The sequence below is a fragment of the Protopterus annectens genome, chromosome 4.part0 (assembly GCF_019279795.1).
Source record: "Protopterus annectens isolate FY-2018-M chromosome 4.part0, PAN1.0, whole genome shotgun sequence".
Taxonomy (NCBI): domain Eukaryota; kingdom Metazoa; phylum Chordata; order Ceratodontiformes; family Protopteridae; genus Protopterus; species Protopterus annectens.
The window spans coordinates 1,725,879,788-1,725,905,532 of NC_056733.1; the positions used below are offsets into that span (position 1 = coordinate 1,725,879,788).

The window sequence follows — 25,745 nt, forward strand, 5'->3', positions numbered from 1 at the left end:
ATGTTTTGGCTTTTGCTGCCCCCTTTGATTAGTTCCCTGTGCCTCTGTCCAGCAGAGCCATTGAAGTGTTCCCCGGGGTAAACTTTCTGTTTCCCATCCACTCGTCAAGGTTTCTCTTGGAGTGGGTTAGCGAGGAGCTCTGTCTAATGTAGATTGGAATCTTGTTCCAGAGCATGGGAAGTCTCTGGGACAGGAATCTATCCCTCCAACATGTCCTATTTATTGTTGTGGTGAGGTTTAGATCCCTAGAGCATGTGGCTTGAGGAGATATGGTTTTCTTTAGGTGGAGCATCTTAGTAATGCACCATTTTATCTAGCTCGGCTTTAACTCTGTCCTACATGGCTATTGGAACTTAATGAGGTGGCTTGATAACTGGACTGACATATGGGTCTAACTTTATGAAGTACACAACTGGAAGCTTCCCTAGTTTGTCTTCAAAAAGATCAGCATAGGTAGAAAACATATACTGGGGGAAATAAGACTAGTAGTCTTTTAAGCTAATATGATGGACTTCCTTGTTAAATGAAAGCAGTCCCATTTTCAAACTGCCTCTGAGCCCTAATAATGACTGGACATGCCTCTTGACCACATAAAATAACAAGTCGTGACATCCCCCAGAAGAGTAACATGAAAGCACTACTGAGCCTTCAGTCTGAATTTCTTCAATAAGCAACAACCTTTGCACACTTTGTCAAATCAAACCTTTCACTATGACACACTCTAGCAAATGTTTCTGCTGACATAACATTGCACTTGTAACCTGTGTCTACTTTGAGCTCTCTGGGTTTTCCATTTGTCGGAACAGTACAAAATACTTCATTCTTTGCCTTTAAATCTACTGCATTGTCAATACTGGTCCATGTACGCAATAGGTTATTCTTTATCATATCCTTAAAGTCAGGAGTAAATATTATTCCTAGGTATTTTATCTGGTAACTTATCTTGATCTCACTCATGGGAAAGTAAAATTCCTTATGACCTATAAGATTCATGGGAAATATGTGGGATTTGTTTAGATTTAAATTATAGTTAGAGATTTCAGAGAACTCATCTATATCTTTAAGTATTTTTGGGAGGTCAGTAGTGGGAAGTTGAAAATATATATTTAAATCATCAGCAAAAGCAGAGAATTTAAGATTTGTATTATAGATTCTAGGTATGCGATGAAAGTTTTTTTGTGAAATAAACAGAAGGAGAGGTTCTAGATAAAGATTAAAGAGGTATGGGGAAAGAGGGCAACCTTGTCTTGTGCCATTGGATAACAGTATAGGGTTAGTTTTGAGCTTATTTATCTGAATAGTGGTAGAAGCTTTCTAATATAGAACCTTAATTATCCTTATGAATTCCTGAAGAAAACCTTATAAAGGCAATATATTTAATAGGATATGTAAATTAACTGTATCAAAAGCTTTGGTTGCATCCACCATGAGGACATATCTGGGGTATGGAAGTCTGATAAATGTATCTAAAAGGAGGGTGTTATCACTTGTTTGCCTGTTTATCATAAAATCCATTTGTTCTTAGGAAATGATAGAGGGGAGTACATTCTTAAGTCTATTTGCTATAACATGAGCTAGGATCTTAAGGTCAGTATTTATCAGGGCTATTGGTTTATAGTTTGCTGGATCTGTTGGGTCAGAATTCGGTTTTGGAATTAGCACTGTTTTGGAGTTATTTAAATAATTATCTGTTATTCCATGTTGTATTATATAGTTGAAAACTTTTAATAATACTTTGGAAATAGGTTCCATTTATAGTTTATAAAATTTAGAGGTGTAGCCATTGGGCCCAGGGGATTTACCCAGTTTGAGTTTGTTTATTGCAGCTTTTATCTCATTTAGTTGCGGGGGTGTTTTTAGGAGTTATTTTTTGATCTTCTGTAATTTGTGGACATTTTATATTATGTATAAAATCACCAAAATTGTCTGTAGATGGTGATAAGGGTATGTTGCATAGTTTCTTATGTATGTCTTCAAAAGCATCTACAATATCTTGGTCCTTGTGCTTCACCAGTCCTTCATACACTATTTCTTTAATTCTCGGGGGGCCATTTTTTATGTTAGTTAGTTTTGAAGGAGTTTGTGCCCATTCTGAATATTGATATATTGACCTTAATTTTAACAGGGAGATATTTTCTAGATAGTGTTTGTGTAATTGTGTTTGCCAGTCTATTACTTTTTCCTTCAAGTCTTTAGAGTATTTTTCTGAAGTTCTATTTCACCAATATTTATTTGAGTTTCTAGTTCCTTTTTAAAGTTATTGTACTTTTTTTGAACCATGCAGATTTTTGGATAATTATACCCCTAATGACCACTTTGGCAGCCGCCCATTGTATATCATAAGGAATTTGAGTAGATATAAAGTCATTTTGAAGTTGGGCTATGACATTCTGGATTTCCTGTGCTGTTTCTTGGTTTTGAATGATTTTAGATTTAATGTCCAATTATTGAAATAAGGAACATTTTGTTTATGTGTTTGAAAATGTATTAAGAGACTGATTTTTGAATGGTCTGAGATAGTTCTAGGTGATACAGCATAATTCAGTCTGTTCGAAGGCAATGATTGGGAAATTAGAAAAGCATCTATTCTGGACCAGGTTTTATGAGTGGCTGAGAAGAAAGTGAATCTTGATATTGTTTCATCATATTGGAATTTAATATAGGGGTCAGTTAGTTCAAAAGTATTTTGTAATTCTTCAAGTGCTATAGAGGTATGTTGCGACTGCCTATTTTCATTATGTGATCTATCTTTGTCCAGATTTAATAAAGCGTTCTAGTCCCCGCCAATGATATACAAATGATTTGAGTGGTTAGCTAGTATATTAAAGATTTCATAAATGAAGAGATGTTGATTAGAGCAGGGGCTATATATATTAAGAAAGAGTAAAGGTTTATTTAGAGTATGATATTCACTAGTAAATAATACCCATCTTCCATTAGAATCAGCATTAAAAGAAGTAATTTCTCCCTGGAAAGATTTATTTATTATAATGGCTACCCCCCTAGATAAAGAATTATGGCCTGCAGCTAATATCTCCTTAACCCAATTCCTTTTCCTTTCTTTATCCCACAGTTGGTCATCCAAGTGAGTTTCTTGCAGGAAGGTTACATTAGCCTTGCTTTGGTATGTGAGATGCATGATTAAATCTCATTTTTTTATCCACTATCCCTTTAACATTTCATGACCCTATTGATACCATGTTTTAATTTACTTATAATGATGTTCATTGCCTGATAAGCAGAGAAATAGTAATAAAACTTGTATGCTAGTGTGTTAAGCTTTAAAATTGATGCAGTGACTTTTAAACTCCTATACCCCAAATAGGTGCCTATCCACCCATCCCTCTGTATTGGTAATTGTGCATGAGTTAAAAAGCAAAGAAAAATATTATTTGTATTAGAGTTATATATACATTTAGCAGAGGGATGTCAAAAGTACCTAGAATATTCCAAACATGAACAATCATCAGCTACAGACTGAGCACAGCCTGCTCCTTTTATTTATTATTTATAGTATGATGATTTTCTGACGTCTTAAAATAATATGTTAGTTATTCAATTAAATGGTATGTGGAAAGTAAATTCTTAGAAAATGTTTATAATAAGAGGCAATAATATGTCCTAGTTTTTAATATTTCAAAAGTTATTAAAAAGTTTGCTAAACAACATTTTATATAGAACAGATCTAAAAGAAGCTTAAAAGAAAAGGCAGAACTTTGAAGTTCCAAAACAGAGTAATCATGTTATAAGCAACTAACTATTCTTTAAAGCTAATGAAAATTTCCTCATTTATATCTATATCGGCAATATACATACAACAACATCTGTCTTTGTTATCCAGATATACAAAGAATAAAAATATGACACCATAATCCAAAACTTGAGTTAGATCGCATCCATATCCACTCATTTGTTTTCAACTAGTCACTGTCACCTTCTCACATATGCATGCAAGAAAAGATACTGTTTATCATTTAGTCATAGACTCATTCAAATACAACCCAGTGAACATGCTATTAGGATAGTGATTAAGCAATGTAATGTCAAAGTAATAGCTATTATAAAACAAAAGTCATAACCCAAATTGCATCACCTTGTTTCAAAGCATTATTCAGAAAAGAAAAGCGCCCCCCCTCCCTAAGATTAGTTAGATCATTTCTCCTATATAGTTGTATAATACAATAAAGCATAGCTGTAATCATTTGGGAGTGTTTAATACTTAAGTGTTTATATGAGACACACTGATCCAGATGTCATTTAACAATCCTTGTTTCTTGACATCTGCAGTGACTTAAAGAAAAGCACTTTTAAGTCATTTCTTTATGCAGCGGTAGCTTTTAAGAATTTATAAATGAAAGGCAGTTACTAAGAGACAGTACCTTGCTTTATCCAGTGTAGCACAAGGTTTTGTAATTCTGCAGGAAGGGAGGCTGAAATATTTATAACCAGCTACATCCTTTTCTTTTCTAGAATTTTCCAAATGACTGGTATTTTCTTCTATCACCTTCTTCTTTGTAATTATAGCAGTGCAGAGGCTTGAAACTTACAATTTGAGGTTTATTTGATGAGAAAAGCAAAGTTTGGTTAAAAGTTGAATATTCATTGTTTGTAGAGCTTTCCTGACTTTATTTAGTTTTTCCCCATTCCCAGAGATGCACTGGGGCTGGAAACAAGTCATTAATGATGTCATTAAAGTTGAAAGGTGAAAGGATCATAGAGCTTCTTGATTTGAAGAGGATTAAGGGAAACAGAATGCTGAAATGCTAAAACGGACCTCCTGGGCTGTAAAAATAAAATGATGGCTTGAGAGATGGGGGCCACTTGAGATAGAATTAGAAAGACTTGAATTAATATGGCAAGTCTGGCTATATGCATATAACATCCCCAGTTGAAATGACATGTGTTCTGTAATGCCTCTATTAAAACTCAAGAGTTTACGTAGATGAAAACATGTATATGTATATAAGACATTAAATAATTTTGGCTGCTGTTTATTGATTATAATAAATCTTAATAATTCTTTATAATGGTATTAACTATGAATGCAATAAATTATTTATTTATGTGTATATATAATTAACATATAAATTATATACATAGGTTATAGGTTTTCATATATTTTATAAGAAAGTATGAGAGAATCAATTCATGATTCACTTGGTCAGTCTTTATAGCTATTTGTTTAAATTTATTTATGTATAAGATTTTAGAAATACTTTTAGTTAATTATGAATCAAAGAATTTTAAAGGAAATAGATGCATTTCTCTTTAAATATATGATTTAGAATATCATGTGACTTAAGAGTTTCACTATTTAAATGTCATTATCAGTATGTGTTGTATCTGAAGAAGTTCAAGTAATTTTGCTGGATGAAAAGCGCTTTATAATAAATTGGATTGTAACCATTAAGCACGGTTGCCACGGTTCATTTTTGGATTTTATGGTTTTATTTTTAGCTTATTTTAAAATAGAAACATGCAGAATACCTCTCTGAAGCCATCCATTTGTTGTTTTGAGTTCAGATAAGATTAATTGGGTTGTTTCAAGGAGGATTAACTTTGAAGAGATGCAGAAAGGTGGATTTTGCTTGCATAGGGGTTTCAAGGTATAGTTTTTCTTATTTGTGGTAGAAAATTAAAGATGCAGGGTATTTCATTTGAAAACAAATCTTATTTTCAATAAGGTAAGCACAATATTTACTAAGTTTCTGTATGTTTTGTTTAATTTCCAAAGGGAGATCTTGAGTTATTGTGATTTTATGTGCTCTCCATGTAAAGTTCTAGTTTAGCTTTGTATGCTGCTAGTATTTGTTGAACATGTGCTGAATTAAGCAGAGTGACATATATTTACCTGAGAGAGTCACTTCTTTGTACATGCCTTATAGCTCTGTGGGCACTTTCATTTACTATATCATCCAAGAGATCTTTATTATTCAAGAGAGAGATTAGTATTTCTTTTATTATTGAATTAAGTTATGTATTGTCATAGCACTCTGGAATTCCTCGTATGATAAAGTTATTAAGCCTGCTTCTGTCTTCTAGATCTAACATTTTTTGTAGTAATTCTTTAATTGTGTTGTTGCTGGTCTGCAGCCGTTGCTGAAGTTCATTTATTTTTAGTTCATGTTCCATAACTTTGGCTTCACTTTGCTCTAGTCTAGGCGGAAGAATATTAATATGTCATTACTCTCAAAAGCTAGTGTTGTTAAGATGAAGCTTTTACCAAGAATACTCTTTCAACTAAATGCTACGTTTTCAAATATTCCCCAAAAATTCTTCCTTGATATAGAAAAGGCTATATCAAGATTCTTATGGTACCCCAAATCCACTAGAATTAAATATGACAAACTTGTACTTAGCAAAGATAAAGCGTGATTGTGTTACCTGATTTCAAACTCTATTATAGTATAATTACTGCCTGCAGACTAATACAGATACTAAGCCATGACCCATGTGTAAATACCTGGACACCCCAATGAACCAAAATCTGGTCTGAACAATTGAAATCCTTTGGGTATAACAGCAAATCCCTATCATTTTTAAACCTAAATCAGAATGGCATATTCATGAAGAATATACACCCACTAATTAAATACATGATTCTTACTACACAGAAATTATTTAATTAATTGCAATTATTAGATGCTCTTGCCTTTATACAACCACTCCACCTAAATCCCAACCTACTAATAATAAACCTTTAAATCTAACAAATTACCCTGTGATAAAAGATCTCACAGTATGGGAAATATACCAATGGAGAGAATCCAATATCCAACAAATAAGACTAGAACTGAATCTTACTAAGAAATATACTGTTATTCTTACCCAAATCCATTATCTCATAAATGCTAAATTCTCACAAACACAAGTCAACTTGCAGGGTATTAACTTAGTAAAACTAATACTAGAAAACCTCGAGATGAAAGGGAAAAATGTTTCTAGGACATATAAACTTGTAACAAACACAAAACACCAGAATTCTCTATTATTTTCAAACTATTGGCAAGAAAAAAAACAATCTCTGACAGAGGAAAATAAGAGACTGGCCATTGAGCATACAATAAAATTCATTCCTTTTAAGCTATATACACAAATTATGATAAATAACAATGTATATACCCCATCAAAACTAAATAAGTTCATTTCCAACTTCTCACCTATATGTCCTCACTGCCCAAACCAAACTGCAGATATTCTCCATGTCATGTGGAAATGTAACAAGGTACACAACCTATGGTGCTCTTTAAGGGCTAGGTTGGAGAAGATGGGATATGAAAAATCAACCATATCATGGGAGACAGCTATATTGCACTTTAACATGACTCAACTTCCAAAATTAAAAACAAATATGTCCTTATCACGATGTGTGCCCTTATTAAATTTTATATCACTAAAAACTGGAATGTCACATCTCCAATTACATGGGAAGGCTTTAGCAACCTTGCTATTAAATATATCTCACAAACTAGTTTATACAAAAACAAAAAAGAAACACTATTATCAGAAATATTGGGGTTACTTATTAGAGGTAATTGTTAAAGAAAGATAGTCTGTACACTGGCATGATAAGACAAATTTATATTATGCAATAACTGCATTATAACCCGTTTTTAGTTTTTTTCTTTTTTTTCTCTTCTTTCCCGTTTTCCTCTTTATATATTTAATTGTATTCTCTAATTACATTAAATATAATAAGTGGTTGAATTGAATTTCTACATTTATCTTCTTCATAAAATATGTCCCTTATACTATTTCTCGCTTTCTTAAGTGATGTTAAAAACCTTTTATACTCCATTTGATGATGTAGTGACTTCTATTGTATATAGTGTAGATATATCTCTTGTGTTATTAGTTTTTGAATGTTTCCTTTTTGTATGTACTGTTTGTTTTGTGTGTTTGATTGGATGTATCACTGTTAATATCTGAAAATTCAAATAAAGAGATTTTGAAAAAACAAATCTACTGCATTGACTGTTTCATAAAACACTGATACACTATCAACATAAAGAGCAGGGTTGCAGCTTTCTAATTGGTCGACTCATTTCTTAAAGTGTTCCCTCTTAATGAAAGAATGCGGGCCTTTTGATTTATAAAACTTTTTGAAATGTTTTTATTTAATGCATTTGTGGCACTGCTGACCAAAAGCTAAACATTTTTTTTCCTTTTAGAGTCATGCTTTCCCCACAGTTATGACAGTTGGTAATGAAACTGGGTGGGGGACCATGCTTTGAGTTTGCTAACTCACTCTTATGCTTCAGTGAGACTGTGTGAACTCTGGAATTTGCTGGAAAGCTCTGGAGATTACCAGTGGGTGCTGCGTGGGCTACAGTTACTGTCATGTGTTTGGACCTGTTTCTTTTAAGTGCTGCATACTATCAACATGAGCTCTAGAAGTTTCTGGAAGCATACATCTTTAATTTGTAAGCATATTGGTGTGCTTGTCTGTGAGTTTGTATATCTGAAAAATCTTAATGGCCTTATTTAAAGTTAAATCACTGTCATGAAGCAAAATCTTTCTCAGCAATATCTTTAATACCACATACAAGTCTGTCTTTTATCAACTCATCCCTTAAATCATCAAATCTGCACATTTTAGCCTTATTCCTCAAGTCAGTTATATATGCTGCAAAAGTTTTACCAAGCTTTTGATCCCTTGTGTAAAATAAGTGCCTTTCCATTGTAACATTTGTCTAGGGGGTTACACATTTCTCTAAATTTAAGTGTTAAGCACTCAGTGTCCTCCCTTGACTCAGCTGGTACAACAATATGATGGTTTCCCCACTCTCCTGCAAAGACAGCAGGTGCACACACAATTGAATGTTCCCTTTCAAAGGCTTCTGATCCAGCTAAATTAAGTAGAATAAATGCCTTTGTATGGTCATCTTTATCAGAAAATGCAGCCTGTATGAAAATGTCGCACTCTTGCTCAAACACTCTCCAGTTCTCTGCAATGTTATTGTCAAACACAATTGCACTGGGTTTTTGAAATCCATCAGCCATGCCCAGAAAGTATGCAGAAACACACTGAAAGTATGGCCCTTGTAATTATGTATGAACAGACTGTTGTGTGAACTTGTAATAACATTCAAATGTACAATAAACTCTTTGAAATACTGTACTTTATGAAATGCTCTGAAATGGCTGCATTTTGTGAAATAACTTTACTGTAATACTGCAGAAATGCAAATGCTTCATACGCTTCTGATAACTCAGATATCTTTAATTACTATGAAAAATACATGCTTAACGGAAATGCAGTCGCTTCCTCTTATTTTGTTTTATGCAATTCAGACTTTACTTCAAACATTTTCTGTTGTAATTTGAATATTTTTATCAATATTGGATATATTGTTTTATTTGAATATTGTTTAGAAAGTTCTGTATATCTCGTTTTATATTTTTGCTAATAAGAAATTATTGGAGCAAGTTTTAACATCTGAAATTTGTTTTTGACCTGTTTTGCAAATTATACATGCAATAGGACGATCCACTCCTCTGTATTCCTCCAATACAAACCCAGTGCCTCTCGGACTCAAACTGAAGAAACTGGAGATCTTTCTGTCAACAAGTCATTTTAGACATGCCTCTTTTGACACCATGTCGCTTGTCCCTCTCTAACATAGATGACAAGCAGGAGGGGTAGTTTGTTTAGATGCTTTATTGCAAAGAAACACTTTTAATTTTCTAGCAAATCACTGAGCCTTGCAGTCATTCAATAATGCCAGACATTAGAATTTCATACTACTTATTATCAAAATGCATGGTGAAAGCAAATTAAATAATTGAATTATAGTAATATTTTAAAAACATGTGGTTTGTGGCCTTTGCCCCCATTATTGTTATCTCCATGCAGAATTCTTGGGTAAAAAAGTTGAGAAATATGTTCTCAGATCAGTATACTGTTTTAGTTATGCTACTGTTGACAGGGCTCCACTTTAACGTATTAGCAAAGTTACTTCGCAGCTGCGTATCAAAATTCATAATGCTGCATTTTTGACAAGAAGGTACAACCATACCTGTGAACTGTCCAGGTTTTCACAGAATGTCCAGATTTTTGCTGAGTACTTTTGGTCTGTTCCTTATAAAAGTTATGGTTTTATGGATTTTTGTGGCAAATCAGTAAGGATTTAAATCATTATATAATGACAGGCATTTGAGTTTCCGACTTCATTTCCTTCAGAAAAATGCATATCTTTTATTATAATGAGTTTATAAATTTGTAAGAGCAATATTTAAAATGTGTTATTTAGGGGGCTTTGTCCCATCATTATTTTGGCTTTGTCCAGATTTTTTTTCTGTTAAGGGGTTGAGAGTTATGGCTGCAGCCGAATTTCTCCTTACAGCAGTCTGCCTCTCATATATGTCCACTGTTACATGTTGATATTTTCTGCAATGCTGTGTCATCGTGCAGTTATTTCAATGTACTGATTTTTATTGGAATTCAGCATCAGCAAGCTGTAGATCAATCTAAGCCAGCAGATGTAATGTGGAGCACGGGGCTGACTAGATTACTAGCAGGAAGCTGGGTGGCAGACATTTTGGAATAATTTCATCAAATGAAGTTACTGAAGTACAAGGAATAGTGAAGAAGCTGCACTAAAATGGAGGAGTTTTTGCAAAGGAAGTATTGATATCAAAGCACCACCAGGAGAAATTTGGGTATGGGAAATATTAGAGTAAGTGAATCACCTACATGCAATGGATTAACAGTCAGAACTAAAATAACAGTAAAATGTGATGGATAATGGAGATGCTACAGTACCTGGAGTAGAAGAATAACTTGGAGTAGTAGTAGTATATATGGGTTCAGGCATAACTGAAGTGACTTCACTGGGTTGAGGAGGTATAAGTTCAGAGGGAACTGGAGGTAAAGTGCTTTGAATGGCTGATGCTGTAGTAACAGGTGGTTGTAGAGTGACTGATGGAATACAGTTGGACACGGCACAGTAATCCCAGCTGACGATATTGTCTTTCAGGGTGTAACACCAAGGCTTGGTATCATTATCTGGATTCCTGCATAAGAAAAAAAAAAGCTGAGTAACATAAGTTAAAAAAACAGGTTTGTATAATGATAGAAGAAAGTAGAACCAGTCTTATTCCTAATCTGTAGTTACAGAGAGTGCTAAACTGATGTTGCACAGATACCTCAACATGGGTATTGCTAGTTCAATTATCCAAACATTGCAACTATTTCATTGTATTATTTCAGATAAAAAAGCATCAAAACATTGTATGGACTCTCATACTCTATGCATCATCTTTTCTCTATATATCTGAAAATATTCATTGATGACCTCTGGAGACTCATCAGATTTAGCCAGTCATGCACTCTGACTATTTGTGCATTACATGTTTGGTATGTCATTGACAAGAAGATGATAGGATTATTCCACTTTTCAAATAAACGAGTGTCAGGTGACTGATATTTTATGCTCATTACCATTTATGGAATAACTTTCTGAACACCTCTGACCTTTTACTATGTACAACAAAACTGATTATGCTTATATATCTCATTTTCTATGGTCTGGGCAAAGAAATGAGTTTGCTGTCTGACTTGAGCTTGCTATTTTTTACATTTTTGAATATTCTGCATAAAGTTTGACCTTTTAAGGGTGTATATTTTTATTAAATAACTTGACTAAGCCTATATACATTTTCCTTATCCCTAACTATATGGTTATCATTCTATGTTGCTCAACCTATAAACAAAGAAATTGCATCTAGGTGCAAGGAAGTCACTGTTCTACTGTATTCAGCATTCATCAGACCTATCATTGAGTACAATGTCCCCACTGGTATGTACCTAACCAGGCATATCCAACAATTGGAATGTCCACAGATGTTCCTCACTAAAAGAACAGAGGGAGTAAGTAAATATGCTATGCAGACTGCCTCTAGGCCCTATCCCTGTATTCTGTCTCCTATATGCTGTTGAGATGAGAACTATGCCTGGGATACAGGGCATTATCAGACCCCACTCTATGGACCTACTGCATACCTGAAAATCAAACAGCACCAGAATTATCGATTCTAAACACTTAAACCTTGCATGTGATATAAATAGGACCTGCTGGAGAGACAGGTATGCATCCTAGAGAATACCCCATCTCTGGAACAGGCTCCCCTTCCATGTGAAGCAGAGTTCCTTCCTAACCCAATTCAAATGTAACTCAAACAATTGGATGGGGAACAGGAAATGTGTCCCTGGTTCAGCACCTATGCTTCAAATAGATACAGGCAGCCTGTAAATGGCAAGAAAAACACCACGAGGAAAGCTTCACCATACAGACCATAGAGCTTTAAAATTTTATTCTGGTACCTCAGCCTTTTGCTTTCTTGGAATAAATCACACCTCATACTTGGTCCATTTTATACACCCAGTGATCCCTTTAAACAATTCATCAATTAAGTAAAAAAACACCTTAATAGCCAACAATTTATTAACCACAATATCTTTAAACAAAATATTAAAAACATATTAGAAAAAGGTACATCTTATGTATTATATCCTAAGAAAAACATTATTTCAATATACCATAAATACATTCCTACAAAATTTAATTGGCATCCAAATTCATTCCCTTAGGATATAATGTCCTATAATTAATATTCATTCTACATTCCAATCTATTTATCTCTTCTTTAAAACTACAATCTCTACTCAAATGTGGTTGGGCTAATACACTAAAAAACAAACCATTCCCCAACCCCCCATGTGCAGATAAAAATCACTTGCTACAGGGATGTTTATATTTTTCTGCTAAGGTCCCCCAGATGTTTCATTATTCTGATCTCCACCTTCCTTTTAGTTTGTCCAACCCGCCATTTTGTATTTGGGCAGCGACATCCCATTATATGAACAACCCCTTGTCAAAAGATTCATTGGCTCTGTAGTCCCTTCCATTAATTTTGTGACCATTTAAATTCCTAATGCTACTGCATACAGAACAGTTTCCACAAGCACATGTCCCCACTCTGTCCCCTCTACTTACAATCATCCCATCCCCATTCAGCAATTCCTTCAAATTGTCATACCTTCCATATGAAAAAGTGACATGTTTATGGAATAAATGTCCTATTGTGGTATCATGACATACTATATGCCAAGACTCCCTTATTATTTTTTTCTAAAATAACAGAAAAGGGGGAAAACATTGTCATAAAAAATATTTTATCTCTATTACATCCTGATTCTTACCTATTCCTATACCTCACACTACCCTCAGTAATGTCACAATATTTTTGAACCCCTTAGTTTGTCTCAAAATTCTATTCTTGGCTTCCAATAAAGCCAATTCAAAGTAACCACAAACAGCCAATCTGCTACGAACTTCACTCAAATAAATTTCTTTCAATTTTGTATCTGATGTATTTTGGTAAATTCTCCTAAACTCTCCATAAGGAAGTGGTTTAAATAAATGGGGGGGTGCATACTTTTTGCATGAAGAAAATTATTAACATATGTAGGTTTTCTGTAGGGCCTATATTGAACCCTGTTTCCATCATCAACATAAAATGCCATATCCAAAAATGCTATACTCCTTGGATTCAGATGACAAGTAAATTTCAAACCATGGGGATTGTTATTCATTTGTCTCACAAACTTTAAAAAAAAGTCCTGTCTTCTTTTACAGACAAAACTTAAGTCATCAATGAACCTTTTATAACACACCACATGGTTTGCAAAATACACAGTAGGGTACATGAATAGCCTCTCAAATTCACCCATATAAACAATGGCATAAGTAAGGGCATATGATGCCACCATCACTGTTCCCTTCTTTTGCAAGAAAAATCTATTATCCCATCTAAAATAATTATGGGTGAGACAAAATTCCAAAATGTACAGCAAAAATAAGGTATGAGGACCTTCTTCCATCACCTTACCTATTGCATCCAAGCCTCATTTGGTTTCTATGTTAGTCTATAATGCATTAACATCAACCATGACCCAAAAATAATCATCCTGCCATTCCACCATTTTCAAGTTATTACACAATTCTACTGTATTTTTCACGTGGGAAGGTACCCTAGAAAGGTACTTTTTTTAATTGAAAATCTAGAAAAATCCCCATGCTTTCCAAATATGAACCTCTTCCTGATATAACTGGTCTCCCCAGAGGGTAGGGCAGACTTTTATGAACCTTTGTAATAGCATAAACTTGGGATCCTCAGGTTCCTTGACAATTAACCTTTCAACATCTTTACCCCCCAGGAATCCCAACCTTTCTCCCCTATTCAACAATTCATGTAGTTCCAAATTAAATATTTTAACAGGGTTGTTATTAAGTTCAATATAGTTTTCAACATCACATATTAGCTTATTAACCATCTCATTATATTGTTCCCTACTCATCACAACCCAGTTACCACCCTTATCCGCTTCTTTAAAAACATATTAATTTAAATGCAATCACACATTCTGTAAATCTGTCCATTCATTTTTGTAAGATTATATTCCTTCTCTTTCTTCAAAAACACATTGAATTTATGTTTCACCCTTCTACGAACTAATTTTTCAAACAAATCTACAACCAAGGAGTTCTTAGGTGGCATAAATCGACTAATTAGCAGGAAACATGGGAACAGATAAATGACCATAGCCAGTGGAGAAACCATCATTCTGTGTATCAGCAGTAGAATCATCTAAATCAACATTATCAAAATCAGTTTCCCCTTCCCCCAGTAGTTCAAAAAAGGTCAGTTTCATGTAAACTTACATCCAAAAGCGCATCATCATTAAATACATTCAATCAATTAGTATCCTGAAAATACACTTTTAAATAAAGTTCCCAACAAAAACATTTAACATCCAATATTAAATCCGCTAAACATGGAATTCTAGTCAGTACAAATTTTGCCCCCTTTAACAATACATTTTTAACATTTTCAGTCAATTGAAAATCAGATAAATGAATTATTCGCAATTGTTCAAAAGTATGTTCATTAGAACTGTATACATTAGGTTCAGAAAAACATACCACAGAGTCCACAGAGTCCACAGCATCTGTTATTTTTTATTGTATCTTCCCCAGTTCTTTTTCTGCAAACAATCTCCTTGCTGTGGAGATTGTGTAGATTTCATGGAGTTTGCTGGGGAATTTACAACTCTTCCCACTTACATATTTTCAAACGAACTACGTTTTTTACTTAAATAGTGTTGCCTGAAGAAAAGGAAGAGTCACGTAGTTCCCTGGAGCTGATAGCTCCTCCTCTGACCCATGACCTACCAGAACACACCTTACGTTGCCAGGAATATACCATGTTGTTTTCAAAATCCTTGATGTCCCTATTAAGTTTTTTTTTCTTTTTGTGCTCTAAAACACTTGTTTCAGCTTGTTGTACTTTAGATTTAATATTGTTCATAAACTCCTTATATCTCATTTCAGATGCTTCATTCATTAAAGCATCCTGCACCTCCATGATCTCCTCACACAACTTCTCTGTTGACCTTAAGTTGCATTTAATCAAGATCTGGAGCCAGCTCAAAGAACAATTTAAAGCTGCCAGTTTCTACTACTCAAATAAATCATTGTCTTCCTCTGTAAACTCCCCGGGCATGATAACAGTCTATCCGCAAGTCTCTCGGGGAATATTCAGGGACACATACTTTTCCAGCAACTTTGTGTCATAAAAAACAGTAACCTCCTTAAGCATCAAATGTTCAAGTAGATTAAACTTCTCGGTCAAACTGTGTTCAGTGGTAAGGAGTCATGGATCTCTGGATGTCAATTATAACTCCCTCTTTCACAAAATATCCACAAATTGCACTCATTCTAAGGTCCCAAAACTAGCAGAGACACGCAGCATGGCAGAAGCTGAATCCAAATACATACTGTAAAAACAGTCAAAATAAATTGCAAGAAAAACACCACGAGGAACACCACACAGACCATAGAGCTTCAAAATTTTATTCTGGTACCTCGGCCTTTTGCCTTCTTGGAATAAACCACACATCAAACTTGATCCAGTTTATACAACCAATGCTTCCATTAAACAATTAATCAATTAAGTAAAAAAAATCCTAATAGTCAACAATTTATTAACCACAGTATCTTTAAACAAAACATTAAAAACATATTATTAGAAAAAGGAACATCTTATATATTTTATCCCAAGAAAGCCATTATTTCAATGTACCATAAATACATTCCTATAAAGTTAAATTGGTATCCAAATTCATTCCCTTAGGATAAAATGTCCTATAATTAATAGTCATTTTACATTCCAATCTATTTAACTCTTCTCTAAAACTATCACTTCTACTCAAATGTGGTCAGGCTAATACACTAAAAAACAAACCATTCCCCAAGCCTCCATATGCAGATGGCTCATCTTCCAGGACCCTGCTTGTAAATATTTAATCTGCCGTGCCTCTGCATAAACTTATCAAGGGTACCAGAACTTGTCAGAGATTTGGGATTTATGGTTAGGATTAAAAAGGCCCTTGTGGTCATTAGCCTAGTAAACACCTATGAACCTATGAACTGATTAGTTTCTGATGACTTTTTACAATGAAAAAACAAAATGTCCCTCTTTTTGATCCCCTGCCATTATTTTTGAAGACCAGTTATTTTAGAACCAATGTGCTGGGAGGTGTAGATAAAATAATCAAACATACATTAACAAAATGAATTTAATGCCAGTCAAAACCACATATTTTTAGCATGCATAAAATACATCACAAGAAATATATTTTCAGGATAAACAAGCACCTATGTTATGTTAGACTAAAGTTGAGCTTCTCTACCTCTTTGTAGTCTGTTCATTTATTATCTTACTTATTTACTTACTTACTTAACAAAATAAATCACTATACAGTGGTGTTAAAGGAAAGCACAACTTTAAGTGTAATGTAAAATGTGTAAGCACTAACACAGATGAGAAGCACGTGCAAGATACACACATTATATATCATGTACATATTATAGTTGGGGAGCTAAACTGGTAAGTAAAAAAGTTGAGAAAAGCCAGAAATGCAACAGAAATAAAATAAAGTTGTGAAGTTAAAAGAGTATAAGAAACAGAAAATACATACATGAGAAAAAAAAATTTATGAGGGACAGAAAGCCATAAACAAAGCAAATTAAGTATAATAAACATACCAATATAACCACAGTGAATCAAGAGAAAACCTGAAGATCTGTAAGAAGAGGTTCATCTTCTGTAACTTGTTGGACTTATATCACAGGTATTAGGACTACTCAGTGTATAAAACATTCTTATACTACATTTATCCCCCTTAACTTTAGGACATGCAAAACATTTCCTCAGAAAAAGGAAACTAGCTTTAGTCAGCCACAATATTAGTAGGCCAGCACAAGAATGTAAATACATTATTTTCCTCAGTTTTTCTTACCCGTTTTATTGTTGTTGTGAACTTCCCTTTTGTTGTCTTTATATTACAAAATACAGAGTTCTGTTTTTGTTTTTATTTTTTATAGAACCTTGGCCTACAATTGTCTTAGTTCACGAAACCTCCCCACTATTTTCTAAACCCACTTGCAAATAGCAATTCCACCTTTTGACATCCACATTAAATGATTTTATTGTCTCTATAGATCTTTCTTCTGTTGAAGAAACTCATCTCTTTTCATACCAGGCATCATCTGCATTCCCCTTCTTTTTCTGCTCATACGTCCTTTAGCCCATAAAGTAAACATAACTCTAAGGATATCTACTGTGTTTAAAGAGACAGAGTTTACATTTAGAAAATCTAAATACTCCCATAGGCTAATCAAGTATGGATCTTGTAATATCAGGTCCTGAGATGCAAAAAGTCTTTGGGGCAATCTTTTGATAAACTAATTGTAAAAGGTATAGGCAAACTATCAGAAGACCCTCTTAAATTTCCCAGTGTTATGATCAATGAGTCTTCAGCTTCTCCAGGGGTGGTGGTTTCCTTCATCTTCCTTTTGGTCCATTACCCTATTCTACTTAGTCACCAGTATTCTGTCAACTGGCTATGATTTTTAGGAAGTGGTTCTCTGGAGATCAGATGGGCAGTCTCTGTGTAAGGCTGCCACAGTTGCCTCCATGGGTTTCATGCAGCAGGATTCTTACATGTTATTTCTCCAATGCTTCCTTATAGACAGTGTATCTAGTACAAATGTAGACATATTTGTGGCACTGACAATTTTATGCAGGTATCTGTCAAATAAGTATCTGTACACCTGACCTTAAACATTTTGTCCTCTGTTGTTCCAAAGTTATTTTCCTTGGCACCAGTGGATCATGCTCATCTGTGGCCTTTCCCACTTATGGAACTTTCATGTTACTGTTGCTAGTGCCCACAATTCAAAGACTTTATCTTTGATGCTGGCATTTCAGACATCACTACTTCTGACTCCTGCAGTACAGGTGAGGGTTTCTCTGGTGCCAGCTTTCAGATCACAGCAGTGCAGGAATTAGTACCCTACATGGCTTATATTGTTGCTACTTTATTTCTCCTGGCTACTTCCATGCTGAGTTAATACACCCAACCTACAGCTGCAGTCCTACTAACCCTTATCTCCCCCTTCATGCCCAGGTTATTAATAGCACTTTGAGTCTCCTGTATCAGAGATCCTGGAAATGCATCTGCAAAACTAAAGAATAGGATCTGGTGTTAGACTTATCTACAGAAGATTTAGACGATGAGGACGAGGTCAACATCTGTCATCCTCTTATTGTTCCTAAATATAGGGAACTCCTAAAACTGATGCTGTATATATGGGTTTGTCTTACCAGAACTAGTCTAGCCTCCCCAGAGTAAACTCCAGAAAGCTTGTCTCCTTCCACTCTAAATTTCCTGAGAAGATTGTCCTCTTATAAACAGACCTGTTTGGAAGTTGTCCTCTTATAGACAGACCTGTTTGGAAGAATATTGTCATATATATATATATATATATATATATATATATATATATATATATATATATATATATACTATAAAGTTAATAAAATTCCTCCACATGACTCAGCAGCTGAAAAATAATTGCTTTATTGATAAAAGTAAGCGCTTTCACATTCTGGTCCAAACGCTTCCTCAGACTTTAATAAAAACACTTCAAACAACTACTACTATTATAGAGAGTAGTCATTAAAGACAATCTACAGAATATCTAGCTTAATTACGACATCATCATTCTGTGAACCTCCCCCATCAAGTTAACAATGCTGCAACTAGAAACTGAAGGTTGCTGAACGCCAAAGTCATCATGTTCAATGTCATAACATTCAAAACAGGAATACACTCACTTGACTTGCAAAAAATATAGATATGCCATTTACAGTTTATGCGCTAAACGTCTTCATGCTACTTAAGCAATATTTGTTTAGGTGGCCAGGATTTACAGAGCATTCTATGTCACCAGTCCTTGTTTACTGCTTATATAATATGAGGCTTTACTGAATTTGTTATATAGCTCTCAGAGAAGCACTATTTTCACTTGACTTTGACCAAGAACTTGAGATATTATCTTGCATATGTTTTATACAGTATGTATGGTTTGGAGTAGTTACTATTCATTTTAGAATTTGATGTTTTGTTATGCTTGGATTCCCATGTTTTTCCATTTCACTTTAACATTACAGCAAAAGGCAACACTGCTATCCACCCAACAGATCACACCAAATTGCTAGGAGTTGAAATAGATAATAATCTCAAATTTGACATTCACATATCCATGACCATAAATAAATCCACAAAAAACTAGGAGCCTTATACAGAAATAAGCAACTCCTCACCAAAGCTGCAAGGATTTCAGTTGCAAATTCCCACCTAATCTCCACCCTACTTTATGCCTCTCCAATATATACAAAATGAAGGCAATGCGATCTAAATAAACTTGATACCTGCTACAACAAAATCACCAAATTAGCCAACGGGGCATCTTACCATAGTGACCACTGTCTCTCACTTGCTAAACTGAGTTGGCTAGAACTCACTCACCTCCTTCAATGGTATCAACTCGCGCTCGCCACAAGCTAGTAAACCATCCACTAAAAGTCCCATCCCTCGAGAATCTACTCCAACCCTATCTCACCACCAGACCAATATGACCCAGCAACAAAAATCACTTACAGGTTACTAGAGCCAATAACTCTGCTGGAGAAGCACTATTCTCCAGCGCTATAGCTAAATTACCCCCCCCCCCAAATAACCTCTGTACCATCATGCACCCACTTCAAAGGTTTACTAAAAGTGCACCTAAAAACATGCTGGCTATGCCCTTGTAACTCCCCCCTTTAATTTCATCCACTCCATCTACCCTCTACCTCTCCTCCACCCCACTAACTACCTTTGATTACAGCAAGCTCTGATGCTTATATGCCTAGCTACTTATTATACAGCAGTGATTTCTTATTGTAACCATTGTAAATGACTATTTACTTTGCAGATGACAAAGACTCTAGTTGTCTACTGAATGTACTATGTTCTTCATCTGTAATTATGTAACATTTTAATTGTTTTTAATTGAGGAGTTTTTCTCCCCGGGCCTCAGCTGAAAATGGGCCTGTGTCCAGTCGGACTTTCTCGGTCAACAAATGTAAATAAATAAATAATAAGTAGACATATTTCTGTATGAGTGCATTTTTAGCATAAACTGTAAATGGCATATCTATATTTTTGCAAGTCAGTTGAGCGTTTTCCTGTTTTGAATGTTATAACATTGAACATGATGACTTTGGCATTCAGCAATCTTCAGTTTCTAGTTGCAGCATTGTTAACAACTTGATGGGGGGGTGGTTCACAGAATGATGATGTCGTAATTAAGCTAAACATTCTATAGGTTGTCTCTAATGTCTACCCTCTATATTAGCCGTAGTTGTTTGAAGTGATTTTATTAAAGTCTGAGGAAGCGTTTGGACCAGAAGGTGAAAGTGCTTACTGTTATCAATAAAGCAATTATTTTTCAGCTGCTGAGTCATGTGGAGAAATTTTATTAACTTTGTTCCAGTTAGATTATACACTTGTTCCTGTGACTCGAGGCCCAGTTGGTGTGATTTGCTGTTCAATATATATGCTATACATAATGTTTTGAAGGCCATTACCTTTCAGTTACATAGTTGGGGTAATCCATATTACAGAGTGATAATTCATCTGCTACAAAAGAGAGGGGGTGTGATTTATATCCCTTTGTTAAGCAAATAATGTAACTAATATATAATAGACAACATTACCATACTATGGATTTTTGCGTACCGGCTTGCCAAGCCTGACACACAACCTTCAATGAAGGTACGCCCATACTGCCAATCATTAACGGACTGGAGTTCCGCTATGGCGACCCCTAACCGGGGAAAGCTGAAAGACACAAACAAACAAACCATACTATGGATAAGAGCAGAATGAGATTGTCCAGTACTTCTAAACCAGGACAAGAATAAGGTAAAGTGTAGCCCTGATCTTTGTAACCCAGAGGACACTAAAGTTTCAGCAGTACCTGGCTTTCTTTTGCTGTTTTTTTTTTCTTTCTTTCTAAGAATTGCTGATTGTTTCTATTCTTTCTTCCCATTTAGTGTTTTCAAACATAAAAAAAGCATTGGCTGATATTCACTTCAGTACTGGTCTGGGTGGCAGTGATTGTTTTTTTATTTACATTTGCCTAGCACTAAACCTTGAGTGCTAACCAATGTGCTTTCAGAGGAGTTATTGGATTCCCATGTTTTTCCATATGAATAAGTGGTTATTATTAAATTTGTTAAAAAGAAAGGTGATATGTCAGATTTATTCAATTGCCATCCCATTACTGATACGAATATCGATTATAAATGCTTAGCCTATTTTGTCCTTCACAGATTGTTGTCTTTTTTTCTGATCTTATATTCCTGAAAAATCAATATTTATGTACTAAATGTGCTTTTATTAATTGTTGTAGCAAGTTCAGAAATATATTGTGGAAATGGAAGGAATGAATGAATGTTATTAAGTTTGGATTTGATTAAGGCTTAATATTCTATTTTGCATAAAGTATTATTCTTGGAGCTTTAGACATGGATTTTTTGGTTATTTGGTATCTTGGTAGCATGGTGTTTATACGATTTCATAGATTCAGCCTAAAATTCATGATTGCTTTGATGCAAAATGTCAGGTATGGCCATTTGTTCCCTTTTATTTGCCATTTCTGTGAAAAGAGTAAGACATAATTGTCTTCTGTATTCTTTGCCATCATGGTTTAATTTGTTTTTCATTTCTTATGCCAATAATTTAATTATTGTATCTGTTCATTCTTCCTTAGTACTTCTCATGATTAAGATATGTGTATTGATTTAGTCAATCTAACAATAATCTGAAAAACAGAATCTATGGCCTCTGCTTGGTATTCATATATTTATAGATCCTATTCTTGTCTTTGGTTTTGATTTGGAGGGATTGCATTCTAATGCTGCTCAGTGTAAACTGTATTCTGTTAAACGTTTACCAACTGAAGCAGATTTGACTGCTGTTTAAATTGTCATGTGACACATCACCCACCCAACACACATAATTAAGATGCACTGCAGTCGGTGCATCTGTATATGAATCCAAGTGGCTGGTGCAAGGACAGAACAAACAGTCTTCCAATGTTTCTGGTCTCAAAAGCATGTTCACTAACATTAATCCCAGAAAAGGCAGTTACTGTTATTGTAGTGTTTTTCTAGCATTGTTAGGTCAGCATTGTGGTTGTACCATATGGCTTTTTATTACAATATGGGAAGCGAGTTATATGCCTGACAAACGTATAGACGTTGTGTTGGATAAGATCTGTTATCCACCATGAATAACAATACACAATGTGCTGCTCTAAGTCTTTCATGTGTAAAAATGTGCCATTGTACCCCAATTCGTCTGCAATTTTTTATTACAGTGTCCACTCAAAACCTGCATTTTTTAAATGACTGGCACTGTATTTTGACTAACAATGCTGATTATGTTTGCATATTTAAGTTTAGAAAAATGTTAGAGTATATGGGGAGGAAGCAACCATTCATTAAATAATCTACAAAATCATTTTTTAGCACAGGAGGCAGACGTAATTAGGTTTCCACCATAACTTCTTCATGATGGAGTGCCAAAATGAAAGTGTAATAAGTGTGTGTTGCACTGCTTGTGATGTTTAGAGGTCATAAAGGAGTTAAGTGCAAAGTTAGTCTGTGCAGCATTTAAGGAAATATTACAATGAAAGTGCCTACATATGGCAGCAAGTGTGACTACTAACCTATGTGATTAATACAAGCTGCAGTATATGATATAGCAACTAACCTATGTGATCAATATAAGCTGCAGTTTATCATATAACAACTAACCTATGTGATCAATACAAGCTGCAGTTTATCATATAACAACTAACCTATGTGATCAATACAAGCTGCAGTTTATCATATAACAACTAACCTATGTGATCAATACAAGCTGCAGTATATGATATAACAATCTGTTAGATGATAGTGGGGGTTGGGTACTAAAGCCCACAATTTATCTTCAATTTTGCAAAAATAATTCCATACTTTTGGATAAAATTTTCCATTATTTTTAGTGGCCCTGCTTATGACATTATATTAGCAAACAGGGAAATATTATTGTTTGCCAATCAGTACTTTGAAAACTAAATACAGGTGTTCATAAACATAGTAGTCCATCACACAAACACACACAGTTGATGGAGCCACACATCCAACTGCAGTATCTTCATGTGCTATGAACACAATGCATCCCAATATATATGCTTACCTGAAGTTCCTCTACCTAGCCCAAAACCAACAGCAGAGGCTGGACATCACAGCACATACCCACATATTTCATATCCTGCAGGTGTTGGGGTCCCTTGGACAGCACAACTGGGTGTGCAACACAGAACACAAGTACAGTAGTGTACTCCACATTCTCAATGGATTAGCATACATAGTAAAAAATGTTATATAAGGCCATTATATAAGGCTATACCTACTAAAAATCGACCCAGCCTCATAGAACAACACACTAAGAAAAGTCATGCTGTGATACATGTGTAATGCTGGCATAAATGGTTGTTGTGTGCACACGCAAATCACCTACTGTGTCCAGACAGCCATGCAATGTGACATTACAAAGCTGCCATGTGTATAAACAAAGACTGTCACAGGACTGTATGGACTAAAGTGCAACATGGTAGTAGGGCTCCGCCATGACAGCACAACAACCCCGGAACCCCCACTGGTATGCATGGAGCGATCATACTATGCAATACAAATGTAATGATGATCATTCAATGATGACACAGCTGTAGTAGGGTGCTATGTGTAGAACTACTAATAGAATCATAACCTATTGAGACAATGTGCATAGTCTTCCTCATTCTTCCCATTCCCAGTAGACTTTCTTATTCACATATCAGCCTACTGCATTTGCTGGGCAAATGACAAACATAATAAGTACAGTGCAACATGTAACATGGACAACAGAGTCTAATATAAGTAATATTCCACTAAATACTCATGACTGAGTGGTGCTGTGGCGTTCCTGCACTCATGCTCTGTAAGTCCAGGCAGTCTTTCTGACTTTCTTCTTTTAAGTCCATTTTACTTATGTTGGCATTATTTCAAATTTCACAGAAAACTAGTATCTTGATTTAAACTGCATCATTGGTATGACTGCCCTTCTGGCTGTGGGGCATCCCAAATACCATATCATGGATCAGGAGAACATAGCCCAAGAATTGCATATCTTCTGGTCAGTCCACGCAGATGATTTAAGCACTCATTAGCTATTTTTAAATGTGTGGAATGATGGGCTTACATCAGGTTGCCAGTACTCTCATTGGCTGATCTACCTGTCAGTAATTGTAATTAAAGTGCAGTGCCAATGCATTTTTACCACTTGGCATTGCATGGCATAGAAATGATTGCATGCTTTTATATTTCCCTGAATGACCAATATGCCACTGTATGTCTATAGTAATCCATAAAAGCTTGTTGGTGGTAGGCTCACTCCACATGCATGAATGCCAGATGGTATATGAATGGCATTTGTATGGTGTTTCACAGCTGCATTGAATCATACACAGCATCTTCTATAAGTGCATGTCATATTGCAGATTTTGTTCATTTATCGAGTATGAATTTATGTAGGTCTTTTTGTTGCTTTAGCATTACCTACCTGAGCATGCACTTGCATGTGCTGCAGTGGTATGCAATATAGTTCAATGGCCTGTTTTCCTTTTTGTGTTTTAGTGGCTGATAAGAAGAGAAAGTGACATTTCTTAAGTCCAAGACACACTGCTCCTCCTAGAAGCTCTCTGGGAGGATGGCGCAGTCCTGGTGATCCATCATGTGGACCATTTGGAGAGGAATAAGAGCTGGTCTGAGGCTGCTGTAGATGTGAATGTTGTGGGAGGGCATTGCAGAGTTTTGAATGAGTGCTGCTGTAGAACATAACTCCACCTTAGATATGTTGCTCTGAGAGAGAGAGAGAGAGAGAGAGAGAGAGAGAGAGATATGAAAGGTTGCTGACAGCCTCTTTTCCCAAGGTATCTAAACGTGGTATCCTGGGTAGGATGGGGGTTGGTGTTCTTCATGGAGGGGTGAGTACAAGAGCATTATATATTCATATTGTATACCCTTATTTCTACATAATTTTCTGTTCAGTGATGCTGTTTGTTACACACAGGTGGGAAGCTGGAGAGTGCATATTGCAGGATGATGGCTACAATCTCCCCACAGTAGGCAGTGAGTCCACCAGAGGAGCTATGTATGCCCACTATGGGAAGTTGGATAGTGCATGTTGCAGGATGATGGAT

General features: G+C 35.1%; 1 protein-coding gene across 2 annotated transcripts in view; it reads right to left on the reverse strand.

Annotated features, from left to right (window-relative positions):
• Nucleotides 1-25,745, reverse strand: part of F12 (coagulation factor XII) — a 921,608-nt gene that overhangs the window by 308,491 nt on the left and 587,372 nt on the right. For both annotated transcript variants that reach the window (XM_044069447.1, XM_044069448.1), the window contains one exon: nucleotides 10,766-11,016. In XM_044069447.1, coding sequence (XP_043925382.1) covers nucleotides 10,766-11,016 — 251 coding nt within the window. The remainder of the gene's footprint in view (nucleotides 1-10,765; nucleotides 11,017-25,745) is intronic.